This window comes from Prenolepis imparis, unplaced genomic scaffold (assembly GCF_030444845.1).
Source record: "Prenolepis imparis isolate NDT839.2.m4 unplaced genomic scaffold, iyPreImpa1.0 SCAF_15, whole genome shotgun sequence".
NCBI classification, from domain to species: domain Eukaryota; kingdom Metazoa; phylum Arthropoda; class Insecta; order Hymenoptera; family Formicidae; genus Prenolepis; species Prenolepis imparis.
The window spans coordinates 4,410,316-4,423,992 of record NW_028141173.1 but is presented as its reverse complement, the minus strand read 5'-3'; the positions used below and the strand labels follow the sequence as shown (position 1 = coordinate 4,423,992).

Sequence of the window (13,677 nt, the reverse complement as noted above, 5' to 3'; positions counted from 1 at the left end):
AGCGACCATTTTTATAAGTCATGCCAATCCCGTTCAACATAAAGAACCCAATAACTCCATTACTGATTACATTTATAGTAAAATATAATCTGTAAAACTACAATACTATCATTTTGATTTCGCGTTTTATGCAATATTTAATTTTTATTCAGAAAAAATGACTATAAAATAATATATCGAAAATATTTCGCGCAAAATTGTTTTAATAGTAATGGGTACAACAAAAATATTGATACGGTGCTGCAATCTAAAGACATGGCGGACTGCTGAAAAGTCAGCTGAAAAAGATCAAAGGTTCCGACGCTGTGTGTCCCTACTGTATATAAATATACTGTGACGTAACCATAGAATATATAATATTGGAGCGCGTGTCGATGTGCGCGGTGCGTTCGACTTTTAATCTTCAAGTGGCGCCGCGTCACGCGGTCGGAATTCGGAATTCGGCGCGCGGAGTGGGGGGCTGCGGTGGGGGGTGAGAGTGGGGGGGTTCGGGGGTTGCGCGCGCGTCCCCCCACTCTCACCCCCCACCACAGCCCCCCACTCCGCGCGGCGCACCGGCGCGCGCGTCCCCCCACTCTCACCCCCCACCACAGCCCCCCTCTCCGCGCGCCGAATTCCGACCGCGTGACGCGGCGCCACTTGAAGGTTAAAAGTCGAACGCACCGCGCACATCGACATCGACACGCGCTCTCTCTCTCTCTCTCTCTCTCGTCCCGTGTTGCGCGTTGCGCATAGAACCAAGTATTATTCAAGTGAAGATATCTCTCTCTTCATTCTGTGCCTGATGTTCATTTTAGCGTGATAATTTTTTATTGGTGCTCCGATCCGCGATATGTAATGTCTGAAAATCTATTGGTTCAGTGGAATTAGTGATTAGCCAATCAGGACAAAAGCACAGTATACTTACATACAGTAGGGACAGTCCTTTGTTCTCAAATCAGCCGCGCAGATTTACTTGTGCATCGTAAGCGACCATTTTTATAAGTCATGCTTTTTTATAAGTCACCAAAATTGACGAATTGGTATTTTTATTTTTGGTCACGTGACGTCTTTTGACGCTAAAAATGAGCGTCGAGCGTCAGCATGAAAAGGCACCTTTACATACGGTTGGAAGAAAAATGGCGGACGATTATACCTGCTCTTACAGAGCCTTAATTTATTCAGCAACGACGCACATCTATTGTATCTCCCAAGTCTATGGACGAGTGTAGCATCGAAGTACTGCGTATTTTTGTGATCGGTCCGTTGGTCGTAAATCAAAATACGTTTTTGCCGAGAGTGTGAATTACAAGCTGAAGAAGTACGTTGTTATTCGGGTAAAAGATCGAAATACGGAGAATTTGTGGGTCATAACAGATTATCTCGATATCACGGACGTGTGACAGGATCGCTCTAAATCGTATCGCCGAGACGCTAATTGCTTTCTTTTCGGAACTTTCGACACGTATTTGTTTAGGTAAGAGACTCCACCTTAACAACATTACGATAATCCCTGTGACGTCACTCGATTGCGATAAGGCAAGAATGTCTGATTTATTGTGGTATCTCGGAAGTTTTGCATCATCCTGTCGTTTGTCTACTTTTCATCAAATATCGACGCATACATCGGACGATTTGTTTTACCTTGTCTCATTTCATTTAGTTTTTTAATTGTTATTACGAGATATACATATATTTAGGTGAGTTTTAAAAATTTATTTCTTCAATTATCTACATTGATTGGAAATATTTATACTTTTAACTATGTATTGCGCAAAATTGTGTAATGTTATGTTAATTAAATTGTGTAAATATATATATATATATATATGCATACATATGGAAGTCATATTTGTTTTGTACATTGTGATATATAAAACTTTACATGAATATTTTGATATAGGTATGTTTGCTTTGTCATGTTTCAAAAGCATGTTTTGGGATATGATCTTTAAGACTTAAAACTGACAATAAGATAGATTCAATGATTACAAAATCAAAATCAAATAAACTAAAGGTTAATTTATGTTACAACACGAGTCATGCTAAATGAGCCACTTGTTAATATAACGGATAATGTAAAACGAAGGAGACACATTTCTGAATTACTTGTATCAAAAATTGTTTATTCTTATCTTATATTTCTTTCCTGTTTGGTATTGGCTCTTAGTGTTTATTTAATTATATATTATTTTTCTTTTTTATTTGGATATAATACTGATACTGTAATCATCTTGTCAGTTTATTGCAATAAATATAGAAAAAAAAAATGTTTGCGAATAATACGATAATCTCTTTAAACTCTCTGGACCTTGTAAAATGATTATGGCATTTAATTTTGATAATTTTAATGAGATAATATCCATGATTGATGTACAGCGTTATAATATTTTTATACAGAAATCTAACATGTTTATGTAAATATTACATGTTACATGTGTACCCATAGAATTACGTATATTACAGATTGTTTTAGCTGACTATGCCATACATTCTAGTACGTGGTAACCTAGCGTCATACAGTCATAAATATCCCTGGAGGGTTCTTGTGTCAGGGCTTAAAGGTACGAAATTCTGCATACTCGGCTTCATACAAATGCACATGTTACTCTTTTCCCTCTTTTCTTTTTTAATTTAAATGCCACAATTAAACGATATGTTCAGCAACTTATCATAATTGAAAATTCTTTATATTACGATTCTCTAAAAGTCAGTGTATATATGCTAGTAATAATAGAAATAATATTTAAAGCTAAAAAATACTTAACATACATTTAGATTGATTTATACTTTGAGAATTGTAGATAATATTTTGTACAGTTAAGAGAATATTGCAAGTAGGTACATAATAACGAATCAAGTTTTTTGAAGTGCAAATAATATTCAATTATGTTATAGCGGCTGACCTAGAGCAGTTGGGTCGCTTCACCACTATAGGTTATTGCGACGATTCGACGATAGTATATTTGCAACATCCTTGCATAATATTGACTGCTTTAGAGGTACTTGGTTACAAAGTCATCGCATCTTCCAGTACTAGCATTAAGCAGGATTATAATGAGTATATGTGGACTATGAGAAAAGAATTCTCAGAACCTGAACCTGATACTGTTGTAAAAACTGGTATGGTTCGAAAATTAGTATAACGCAGCTTTAAGAGCAGCTCAAGAGCACATCGCATAGCATAGTTGCAACATTTATTATGCACAATCGTATTCTAATGCTTCTATGAAAAATAATTTGTCCATCGACACACGCTCCATTAGAACATCAGTACATGAGTTGAAAGTTTATTGAAACTCCAGTGCTATCATTTGTATATATAATTATATGTGTGCTTACACATGCTGTAATCGCATTTCCAATAGAAGAAAATCTTTTCATCTCTCAGAATTCTTATTTTGAAAGATCATAATTATCTATAGTACTTTAAAAAAGTAATATTATTAAAGTTATAAAAAGAAATCAATAAAAAGTAATTACTATCTTTACGAACAATCTATTTTCTCTATTGGAGATATACGATACACTGCATCAACATATCAGCTTCAACATTTCATTCGACATTTCATTTGATTAGAAATGCACCATTTATCTTGAAAGTGGCTTTAATCATATTGTTTTTAAATCTTATCGAAATAAATATTGTATATAATGATCATTGAGCTTGAAGATCAAGTTTTTATAAACCTTTATTTTACATGCGTAACACTTGTGTAAATATTTCCTTATTGAAAAATAGAAATTTTGAAGCTGCATATATTTTCAAAGTAAAAAACTAGACAGCTTGTATCTCTTTATTCAATTTTAATGAAGTCTCAAGGATTGAGAGGTGGAGGTTCTTTTTATCATTGAAATCGAATTTCAATAGAGAAAGTATGAAGGAAAAATTGCATAAAAAAAGCACCGCATATAAAACGCAGCTTTTTGAACTTTCGAAATCGAGAAAAAAATATGTTCGCAGAGATTTGCTTCTCGTAAAGTGTGATGTGTGTGTTACCACTTTCGTGATAAATCGGCTTTCGATCGTCACTCACGTGCGTCACGTTTGCTTTTCTTCTAGAAGTAAAGCACAACGAGGTATAACGATACTTTTAGCGCGGCAATGGCAACCACGTCCAACGTCACGTCCAAAAAGGACGTCGCCGATAAGGACGACGACAAGGACGACGTTTTCTATTACGTCGGTGTAAGGGCATCCCCGTTCGCGGCCGATTGCACTGTGTTTGGTCTGTCGTTGAAAGAGACATCGGCCCTTCGTAGCATCTTCCCGCTGTCCCCCAGTAGTACGAATGTCATGAATGGAATTATGCTCAAAGGTTAATATGACTCTCAAAAAAATTTGGAAACGCTAACAGATGTTGCAAGAGTCGCGAAGACCGGATCTTTCTACCTATGACTCTAGAAAATCATTAGCGATTTTATGAAAGTACACAGAGTGAATTTTCTCTTAGAATTTACCCTAAAAATCATGGTAATCGTGGGACAATCTGGTATGGAAAGAATTTTATAAGAATTCCTCTGATTAATATTTATCACAATAAAATATAAAACATGTTTGATTAATTTTACTAAACTGCATAGTAAAATTAATCAAACATGTTTTATATTTTATTATGATAGATATTAATCAGAGAAATTCTCATAAAATTCTTTCCATACCATATTGTCTCACGATTACCATGATTTTCAGGGTAAATTCTAAGAGAAAATTCTCATACAAATTAATCGCGAGACAAAAGATTCTTAATATAGATTGTATAAATATTGCATTAATTTATGGATATAATTAAAAAAAAGAAAACGGCTAATTATATCGGAGAAATTCAGAGCTTTATCCGTAAAATACTCTTACAATTATTATACTAATATTACCGTAACTTATTCGTTAATTATAAGATATTTAATAATTCTTCAAAGTTTAATTAATTTAATATAAATAAGATTTTGTGTTGTATTAATAGTATAATAATTACTTATGGAAATTATTTTGAACACAAAGTTAGCGTTATTACTTAAATTTCTAAATATTAATATTAATTTTCTCATCTTTTAGAAAATTTACGTTGCGAAATTGATTTCAGGAACACCATTCTCCGTCATAAACGCTCTAGCCGAGCTCGGCTATAGAGTTATTTGTAGTACCGGAGAGGCCGAGATACTTTGGACATTGCAGCGGGAATGTTAATGATATAAAATATAAAAGAATGGGCCTTATTGTATGCAAACGTATTATATATACTTAAACGCATTTACTTGAGATCTATATATATATAAATGTCTTTACGAATCAAACTATAGCAATTAGTGAACGAGATCTGTAATGTAATTTTTTTCTCTACATTTTTCTTTTATACATCTTGAATTTCTGGCGTTCGTTTCTGCATCTAATCACGTTTTGGCAAAATTTTTTACAATAGCAATTAAAAGCATATAATATTGTGTGGACCAACCAAAAAGGCTTAATCTATATTTGATTGTACTATATATACGTACTTTGCAAAGTTAAACGGTACGTATGTAAAAAATGCAGCTTATCATTAAAATATAGAATATGTATTTTGCTCGATTTGGAAACGGAAATTTACATGTTACTTTCATTGCTGTAAACGATAACATGAATGTTTGTCGCATGTTATCGGATATGACATTTTATATATATAAATTAAAAATATTTTTAAGAAATATTTTTATTTTTAACGGCTCTCAGTATTTAATAAATAAATAAATGTGATTTTTTAAATCCGGCCAATAGAGCCACGAAAATTAATTCTAATTTTTATATATATATTATTATATATATAATTTTATATATATCTCGGCAATGTTGCGAGTTTCTTTTTACAGTTTTGAAAATGACGTGATAAAATTGTACGATCGTGTGATAAGACTGTTCGGGAGGGAGTATAATTTCGAAGAATTTAACCACTTGAACATTCCTGCGCTGTATGTTGTAATAATTTATCAGCATATGCGGAAAATTTGTCAGAACAAAGCAAAACGCGCGTTGGCACACACATTTATATGTAATACGAAGTATTGCACCTTTGTATTTTGTGATATCTTTACCTCGTTGCGTGGAAAAAATTGGGTTTTTTCGATGCTTTATTATGAGAGAGTTAAGAAACAAGAGTTTCATATAATTAATTCAGGCTGTAGTCCAAATTGATGCAATAGAAATTGCTCCGAATTGGTTCCATGCTGACTTTAAGCAGTGTTTATCTTTTTGTGGGGAATACAATTTTATTATTACATGTACAAATAATTCATATAATATCTTTATATATACGATCACATATATGTAGCATTAATGTAATACTTTCTTCCACCATGTGCATTGTATTTTTTGGTGGTTTATCGTACAGTATTATGTGTGAGATAAATCGTTCGGATCGAACACGGTCCAGAGAGTTTAAACGTAAAATTATCATTTGATATATTGTTTATGGTAATGTTTACTCTTATTTGTATACTAATGTATATTTCTTTCTGCAAATATGTGTCTAAAGAATTATTGCAATTGATATTTCCCGCGTTTACGTTAAACCAAATTATTCTTTTATACACTATGTAGTATTACAATTATATATTAATTTACATGTAAGAAAATCAAAAATTATATTCGATGATGGTAACGAAGGAAGAACTTGGTTACAATTTGTAATTTATAGAGCATGAGAACTAAAATTCGCGAATGCGGTGAATTTTATATTTATATATAAAAACTATTATTTGATGTTTACTTAAAGTAATAATCTCGCGCATAAGCAGGGCCTTAAACTGTTTTGTACGATACAGTTGGAACATATGCGCAGCTTATAATTCAATGTTGTACACAATTATTTACAATATAATATATAAGAAATATCGATAAATTCGTGTTGTATAATTTTTGATAATTTTTATTTTATCCAAATCTTCGTTTCCTGAGAATACAAAGTAATCCTTCTTTTTTTTCATATAGATGTATAGTTAAGAGGTTTATGTCAAACTTATATAATAGAATCTTAATGATTATTTGCAGATACGTGTATAATAAACAATGGCACACTCTCACAATGCTGGTACTCATGCATGTTGCCAAACCTATTCCAGTCTTCAGCAGAGTTTAGATGAGATGGTGTTCGAACGTGGACTTTGGCAAGCAGGTAAATAAATATGGAAGCGTGTGATACTTCTATTTGCGACATGAATATTTACTCGAAATAATGCAAGAGATGGTAAATATGTAATAAAGCATTAGAAAATAGATCGCCAATGAATGGATCACATATGTTCAGACTTGGCCGCGCGTTTATTATAGATTCCAATATCGGATTTGTATTAACAGATCAATTCAATAGGTTCTATTCTTATTACTATATATGTAATGCATGTATGTACATACATAGGATAATTCGCGAATAGATAGTGCGAATGAGGAATTTCTCTTTGAACAAATAATAGATAATTTATATAAACACGCGCGATTATTAAAAGAAAGCTACATAAATTATTATATAAATTATTGTTATTTAATTATTATATGTATATTGTATTACTATAACTATATAATTTATATGCAATATTTATATATATGTCTGGAAACATACAATGAGAAAGAAAAGATTAGCATTATATTGCTCCTATACTTGTATTTCTTCCAATTGTTTATCGAGTGATAAAAGATTTACAAAAATATTATTATATTATACATGATTTTTTCAAATTAACAGAAAGGCTAGTGTTATTTTCAGCATTTTCCTTCAAATTAAGCTTGAGACTAGAATAACTAATAAAACGTAATTTTTTATTTAAAGTGGACTTTGATAGAATTTTAAATTGAAATCAAGTTGCGTATTGAGCTACTTATAATTGTTAAAAACGTGTAAATCTAAGTAAATTTAATTAGAAGTCATGTCTAATTTTACAAAGTGTTTATTCTATACTATAAGACTGAAAAGTGGTGAAATATAGACTGACACGCTGTTTTTCATGCATTTTCAGCGATGGACGGCGACGTGGAGCGCGTGGAGATGTTGCTGAAGAGGAGTTACGACGCTAGGGCAGAGGATTCATCTGGTTACACACCATTGCATTACGCTGCCCGAAACGGACATTATCGTGTGTGCGAGATCCTATTGCAACACGGTGCGGACGTGAACGCGGCTACTCCGTCTATCCAGTCAACGTCTCTTCATCGTGCTGCTATACAGGGTCATGCCGCAACCGTCGAGACGTTGCTGCGCCACGGTGCGAACGCCAATCTCAGGGACACGGACGGGAAGACGGCCCTGCACCGAGCTATCTCGCAGCACGCGAGTTCCATCGAGACACTTCAAAACAGCTCGTTCTCGGACATTTGCACGTTATTGCTACCGTATACCGATCTCAACATCAAAGATAACTCCGGACGAACTCTGAAGGAATTGATCTCCGAGACGTACAACGAAACGTTAAACAAATTGGGAGAGGAAGTAGTGAGAGATTCGTTCTTCGGAACGTGGATGACGAATAAGGAAGAAATGGAAAAAACATTTAATGAGCTAAGTTACAGCATCCAACATTCGGGCGAAGATAATACGAGTACAGAGGATTATTCGAACAAAGATAATACGAATATAGAGAAATAAAGTAGGGAAATAAGAAAAATAGAAAATAGAAATTAATTGGAATATATTGGAATATATTTCGCTTTTTGTAAGTAATAATGATAAGAGAATATATTCACGCCCGTAACATATTGATATTTTTGTAAAACACAAATATCTTATTCGAAATATTTGTTCTGCGAAACATTGTTTGAAACGTATACAGAAATGTATACGACAATTTTATGTAAACTAAAAGACTAGGAATACACATATACACACACATTAGTGTTTAAAGATTTAAGATAGAAAATCTATTCTTAGTGAATATTCGAAATTTTATAACAATGAAAAGACAGGGATTAATAAAACCTCAATATGTTCTATGAAAAGGAAAGAAACAATATTTATTTTTCGACTTATATATATAAATATCGATGCTAACAATAAGTATCAAGGTAAGGGGGCGAAAAATGATAAAAAAATTCTTATCAGATTCATCAAAAATTCAGAGTTTTTCCAATGTAAAGAATAGATTTCCTAAATAATTGTCCAAACTAAAAATTAACACATTGAAAATTTGTCATCTCGCTACCGCGCGACACATTCTCATTAAAGTACCCTACATACGGTCGATCCATCCATCCATCCATCCGTCCGTCCGTCCGTCCGTCCGTCCACGCGACAGACAGACAGACAGACAAGAAAGAAGGGTCGTGCACTTGATATTGAATCGGTCGCGCTCGGGGCGCTTCGGCCGTCTCCGACGGCGCTCGGGCTCAAGAGCAAGCGACGCTGGCGCCATCTCGCGACGCCTCCAGTCCCTAGTCGTTCTCGGCGTGCGGCCGCGCCAGTCGTTGTACGACGCGAAGTCGTCAGTTGTTTCTCGAGTGGATTAAACCGCGGATTGTTTCGCGCGTGCGGAACCGCGTGCGGGTCTCGCGTTCCCTGCTTCGCGTCGTCCGTTTCGTCCGGCGGTTCACCGGGATTCTCGCCGCGACGACGTCTCTCGAAACTTGGATACCGAAACCGAGACGGGGCTCGCGCGAGCACAAAATATCGCGCAACGTAGAGTCGTGCGACCGCGATAACCGAGCGCAAGCCGTTCTCTCTCCTTCTCTATCTCGTGTCGACCATCACGGCCAGCCAGCCAGCGGCGGCCAGCGATCGTCCACGCCCGTTTCGTTCCGGTTTTGCGTGGCTAGCGAACCCGCTTTTCGTCGCTTTTCGTCTCTCGCGCGAGTGACAATCGCCGGAAGGAAGAGACAGAGGAGCGGAAAGGAGAGGAGAGCCGAGCGAGAAGAAGTAGAAGAAGAAGAAGAGGAGGGAGGGAGAGAGAGAGAGAGAGAGAGAGAGAGACGGAGAGAAAGAACGAGGCGATGTAACGTCTCGCTGTGTGTGACGTCACGCACGTCGGGTCGCGCTAATCGAGTACACACACACGCGCGCGCAAATTCAAACACGGATAGCGCGCGCTTTCCCATTCCGTCGTCGTACACGTTATTCGCTCATCTAATCCCGTGTATACAAACATATTCGTGTGTACTTTGCTTACGTCGAGAGACAGAGGGAGAGAAACAACGCGGTGTCTTGCGTGCGAGTGAGATTGTGCGAGAAGAAAGAGAGCGAGATAGATAAGGACAGAGAGAAAAACACAACACACACACACACATATATGCGCTCTTGTCGCGAGCGCCGAGTTGTCGGTGGAAAGAGTGAGGAGGGGGAGGAAGGGGGGGGCGACGGCGGGAGACGAGTACTTGCGCGTACTTGTACTGTTGCGGCAGCCGAAGAGGATGAGAAGAGCGGCGAGGTCGCCGCCGGCCGCCTCGACCAGATAGGCTCTTCCAGAAGGCTAGACGCGACTAAGCCGTCATCGTCATCGTCATCGTCATTGTTGTCGTCGAAGTCTACGGCGTGCTCCGCCGCACGTGCCAAACGGAATATAAAGGAAGATCGCCAGACATCTGTGGGATTTATCCATTAGCGTATCCCGTGGCGCCCCGCTGTGTTTTTCTGCGGAAAGAGCGTGGCTGAAAGAGAAGGAGAAGAAGAAGAGGAAAAAGAGAGAGAGAGAGAGAGAGAGGAGAGAATTTCTCGGATATTTCTCTCGCAGCTGTGCGCGCGTCGTTTCCGTCTCTCGTTTTTCGGGGTTATACGAGCAGGACTTGCTTCTCCGAAAGAAGAGAGAGGAAGATAACAAGGACAACCTCGACTCCTTCGGAAGCCAGCCAGGAAAAATGATATCCGCTCGTTCGTTCGCGCGTGTGTCGTCGTAGTGCGTCTCTCGCGACGACGACGTGTGTTATCGTTCATTCGTCGTCGTCGACGTCATATCATCAGCATCATCGCGGTTGTGCGTCGAGTTGTGCGCGAAATAATATAATGCACGACAGCGGTGCGCCGGATCGCGCGCGGCGCCGCAGGAAAGCAGCAGCGGTCGGGTTTCTTCTACCGCGTTCCGTTTTTATTCGCCCGTCGTCGGACGGTCCGCTGCTTCGCTGAGAGTCAAGTTCGTCGCGCTTCGCTGTGCGCGCCGCCGCTCTCGCGCAGTGCTCGACCTAACCATCGCGCTTTCGATTGTGCGTCGCCGTCGTCGTCGTCGTCGTTATCGTGAGTTCCCGTGAGTTCCCGTGTCTACCTGCGACGTTTCTTCCCACGAGTGATTGTGGTGGTGACACGAGCAGAGGATTACGGAGACGAGATTAAGGTGCGTATCTCTTTCCTCTTTATACCGATGTCTCTGTTATCTTCCCTTGTTAATGGTCTTTTTACAATTTTCCGTTTCTTTTCTTCTTTTTTCCTTTCTTCGAAAGAAAGAGCATCATTTCGTCGAGCGGGAAACTAAGACGAAAAGTTAGATTCAGTGTTGCTTGGTTTCAAGGTTAACGCGTGACACACTTTGGAGCGAGTGAGAGAAAGAATCGTGCCATGTTGTCGAAAGAATTTTGTCATGACGTTCTCTAATTCGTATATTTGGGAAAAGAACAGAGAGTGTGCGAAGTTTGTTTATTTAGATAACCTTGAATTTTTTTGTCGTACAAATTGTAAATTTGATGTGTATCTGTCATCTTTCGAGAATACTCCAAGTATTTTCGATCTTACTTTTTTTTTTAATGATAGGTAATACGCGTTTGAGAAAAAAAATCCAACAAAAAATATTGTTTTTTTAAAAAATATTTTCAGTAAATTATATACTCGATATCGATATATAGTATATATACGTAATCTTCAGTATGAAATAACCTTTACGCACCTCGCGTGTAACGATTTCCTTCCTAAAATATGCGAGATTTTGCGCGTTTTTTTTTTCCGTCAAAAAATTCTCCGTAAATATTACCCAAACGTTTCCTTTTAGGGCGAATTCCACAAATTTTGCTCCGGGTGGCGAATTATTTCGGACTGGAAACCGCGATATATAGATATTGATTACTTCATGGTGCGATATAATACATTTCGAGGGAAATAAACATCTGTCTCCCTCTCTGTCTTTCCTAAAAATTTTTTTCGCATCCTCTTAGGCCCCCAGGGGCCGAATCACGATAATGGGAGGATAAAAATTGGACAATGGCAGTGGTACATTCTACGAACGAAACGCGGTGCCCGGTTCTAATTTCGGTCCGTGAATTCCCTCATTTCTGCGTTAAACTTTTTCTCGGTCTAATGAGCCCGAGAGAGCCCACGGTCGTCCTAAGGGCATGTCACGCGATCGCGCAGCCTAAGCCGCCTCTATTCGGGGAAGGAGTTACTATGTACTCGCATTGTGTATATACGTGCCGTCACGAAATTGTATAGGCCTCACCGATATTCTGGTGTGTGTTTCGAGAACTCCTCGTACAATGCGTCTGAGAACTACCGCGGTTACGCAAAACCTTTTATTTTTTCAAAAAGAGACTACGAAATACATCGTGTGTGTTCGTCCTTACTTTTTATGTATATATGTATACATGCATACACATATAAATATATTTCTTTTATATATATATATATAAATACACAGAGAGAATTTTCTCTTAGAATTTATCGTGGGACAATATGGTATGGAAAGAATTTTAAGAGAATTTCCTTGATTAATATTTATCACAATAAAAAATAATAATATCTATCACAATAAAATATAAAATATGTTTGATTAATTTTACTAAAAGTATGGTAAAATTAATCAAATATATTTTTAAAATTCTTTCCATACCATATTGTCCCACGATTATCATGATTTTCAGAGTAAATTCTAAGAGAAAATTCTCTCTGTGTACATTTATATACTTTTTAATTAATTAAATTTGATTTAATTAATTAATTAAATAATTTATTTAATGTGTATACAAAAAATATATTATTTCTAAATTATGAATCAATGATAGTGTGATAGCGTTTAACTTTTTTTAAATAATCTTTATTTATAGTAAAAAGAGAAGAATAGCTATATAATAGCGATAAGAAATTATTACAACTTTATTTGCACACAGAGCTTTTTAATCTGTATTAATGCTTGACAAGTTGAGAAAGTTAGAAGAGATTTTCCAAGGTCCTTTAAATTACATAATACGGGAGCAACAGGGGTTATTTAAATGACCTCACACTTCAAGTGCTAACCTCACAACTGATGTGTCGTAAACGTTATGACCTAAGTCGATGAGACTGGACTGTACACACACATTGTGTTTCTTGCTCTCTCTCTTTCTTCTTTAGTATAATTTCTAATCGGTATTTTCTTCGAATTAAAACCTTAGTTTTGAAGGGATTTTATTTCAACTGCTTGTTGTTATATATTGCATTTTTTCCATAAAATAATAATTATGAACATTGCAAAATAATTTTTGTATCTCTAGAAATTTTATGATTTTATGGAAAGAAATATTGAAATAGATTCTTTAAACTTATATTTTTAAATTTGTTTTTTAACTTATGGAGAAATATATTAAAATAAATTCTTTAAACTCTTATGTTTCTCTTATATATTTATCTAACACAAAATATTATCTTGACAGAATATATATTTTTACATTTTTCTAATAATACGATAATAAAACATTCACACCTTAGAATAATAATATATTAGATATACATATAATTGGTATATATATTATTATTTTATTATATATACATATATTTGAAACATTATTTT

At 36.2% G+C, this 13,677-nt stretch overlaps 3 protein-coding genes across 5 annotated transcripts in view; all 3 read left to right on the top strand.

Moving 5' to 3' along the window:
• The first annotated feature begins 634 nt into the window (after positions 1–634).
• LOC145945943 (uncharacterized) lies at positions 635–8,938 on the top strand. 2 transcript variants are annotated; one of them, XM_083055249.1, is made up of 3 exons: positions 635–1,456; positions 7,004–7,127; positions 7,966–8,938. In XM_083055249.1, exons 2-3 carry the CDS (start codon positions 7,022–7,024, stop codon positions 8,589–8,591), a joined length of 732 nt encoding a protein of 243 aa, XP_082911375.1. In that variant the 5' UTR covers positions 635–1,456; positions 7,004–7,021; the 3' UTR covers positions 8,592–8,938. The 2 variants fall into 2 exon arrangements, with proteins under 2 accessions (XP_082911375.1, XP_082911376.1); XM_083055250.1 differs by lacking the exon at positions 635–1,456 and adding an exon at positions 5,356–5,491.
• On the top strand, positions 1,463–5,230 carry LOC145945945 (uncharacterized). The gene is made up of 5 exons (XM_083055255.1): positions 1,463–1,679; positions 2,446–2,543; positions 2,878–3,102; positions 4,078–4,298; positions 5,064–5,230. The coding sequence occupies exons 2-4, from the start codon at positions 2,462–2,464 to the stop codon at positions 4,170–4,172; spliced, it is 402 nt and encodes a 133-aa protein (XP_082911381.1). The 5' UTR covers positions 1,463–1,679; positions 2,446–2,461; the 3' UTR covers positions 4,173–4,298; positions 5,064–5,230.
• Positions 8,939–9,392: 454 nt separating the features above from the next.
• Positions 9,393–13,677, top strand: part of LOC145945931 (uncharacterized) — a 130,853-nt gene continuing 126,568 nt past the window's right edge. For both annotated transcript variants that reach the window (XM_083055221.1, XM_083055223.1), the window contains exon 1: positions 9,393–11,259. The gene's annotated coding sequence lies outside the window, so the exon portion shown is untranslated. The remainder of the gene's footprint in view (positions 11,260–13,677) is intronic.

Bases quoted from the DNA above. Each gene is read 5' to 3' on its own strand.
- LOC145945945 (XM_083055255.1), top strand. From the start codon at position 2,462: ATGCCATACATTCTAGTACGTGGTAACCTAGCGTCATACAGTCATAAA. The intron at 2,544-2,877 runs GTACGAAATTCT...ATTATGTTATAG, and splicing joins TCTTGTGTCAGGGCTTAAAG to CGGCTGACCTAGAGCAGTTG. The intron at 3,103-4,077 runs GTATGGTTCGAA...CGATACTTTTAG, and splicing joins TGATACTGTTGTAAAAACTG to CGCGGCAATGGCAACCACGT.
- LOC145945943 (XM_083055249.1), top strand. From the start codon at position 7,022: ATGGCACACTCTCACAATGCTGGTACTCATGCATGTTGCCAAACCTAT. The intron at 7,128-7,965 runs GTAAATAAATAT...ATGCATTTTCAG, and splicing joins ACGTGGACTTTGGCAAGCAG to CGATGGACGGCGACGTGGAG.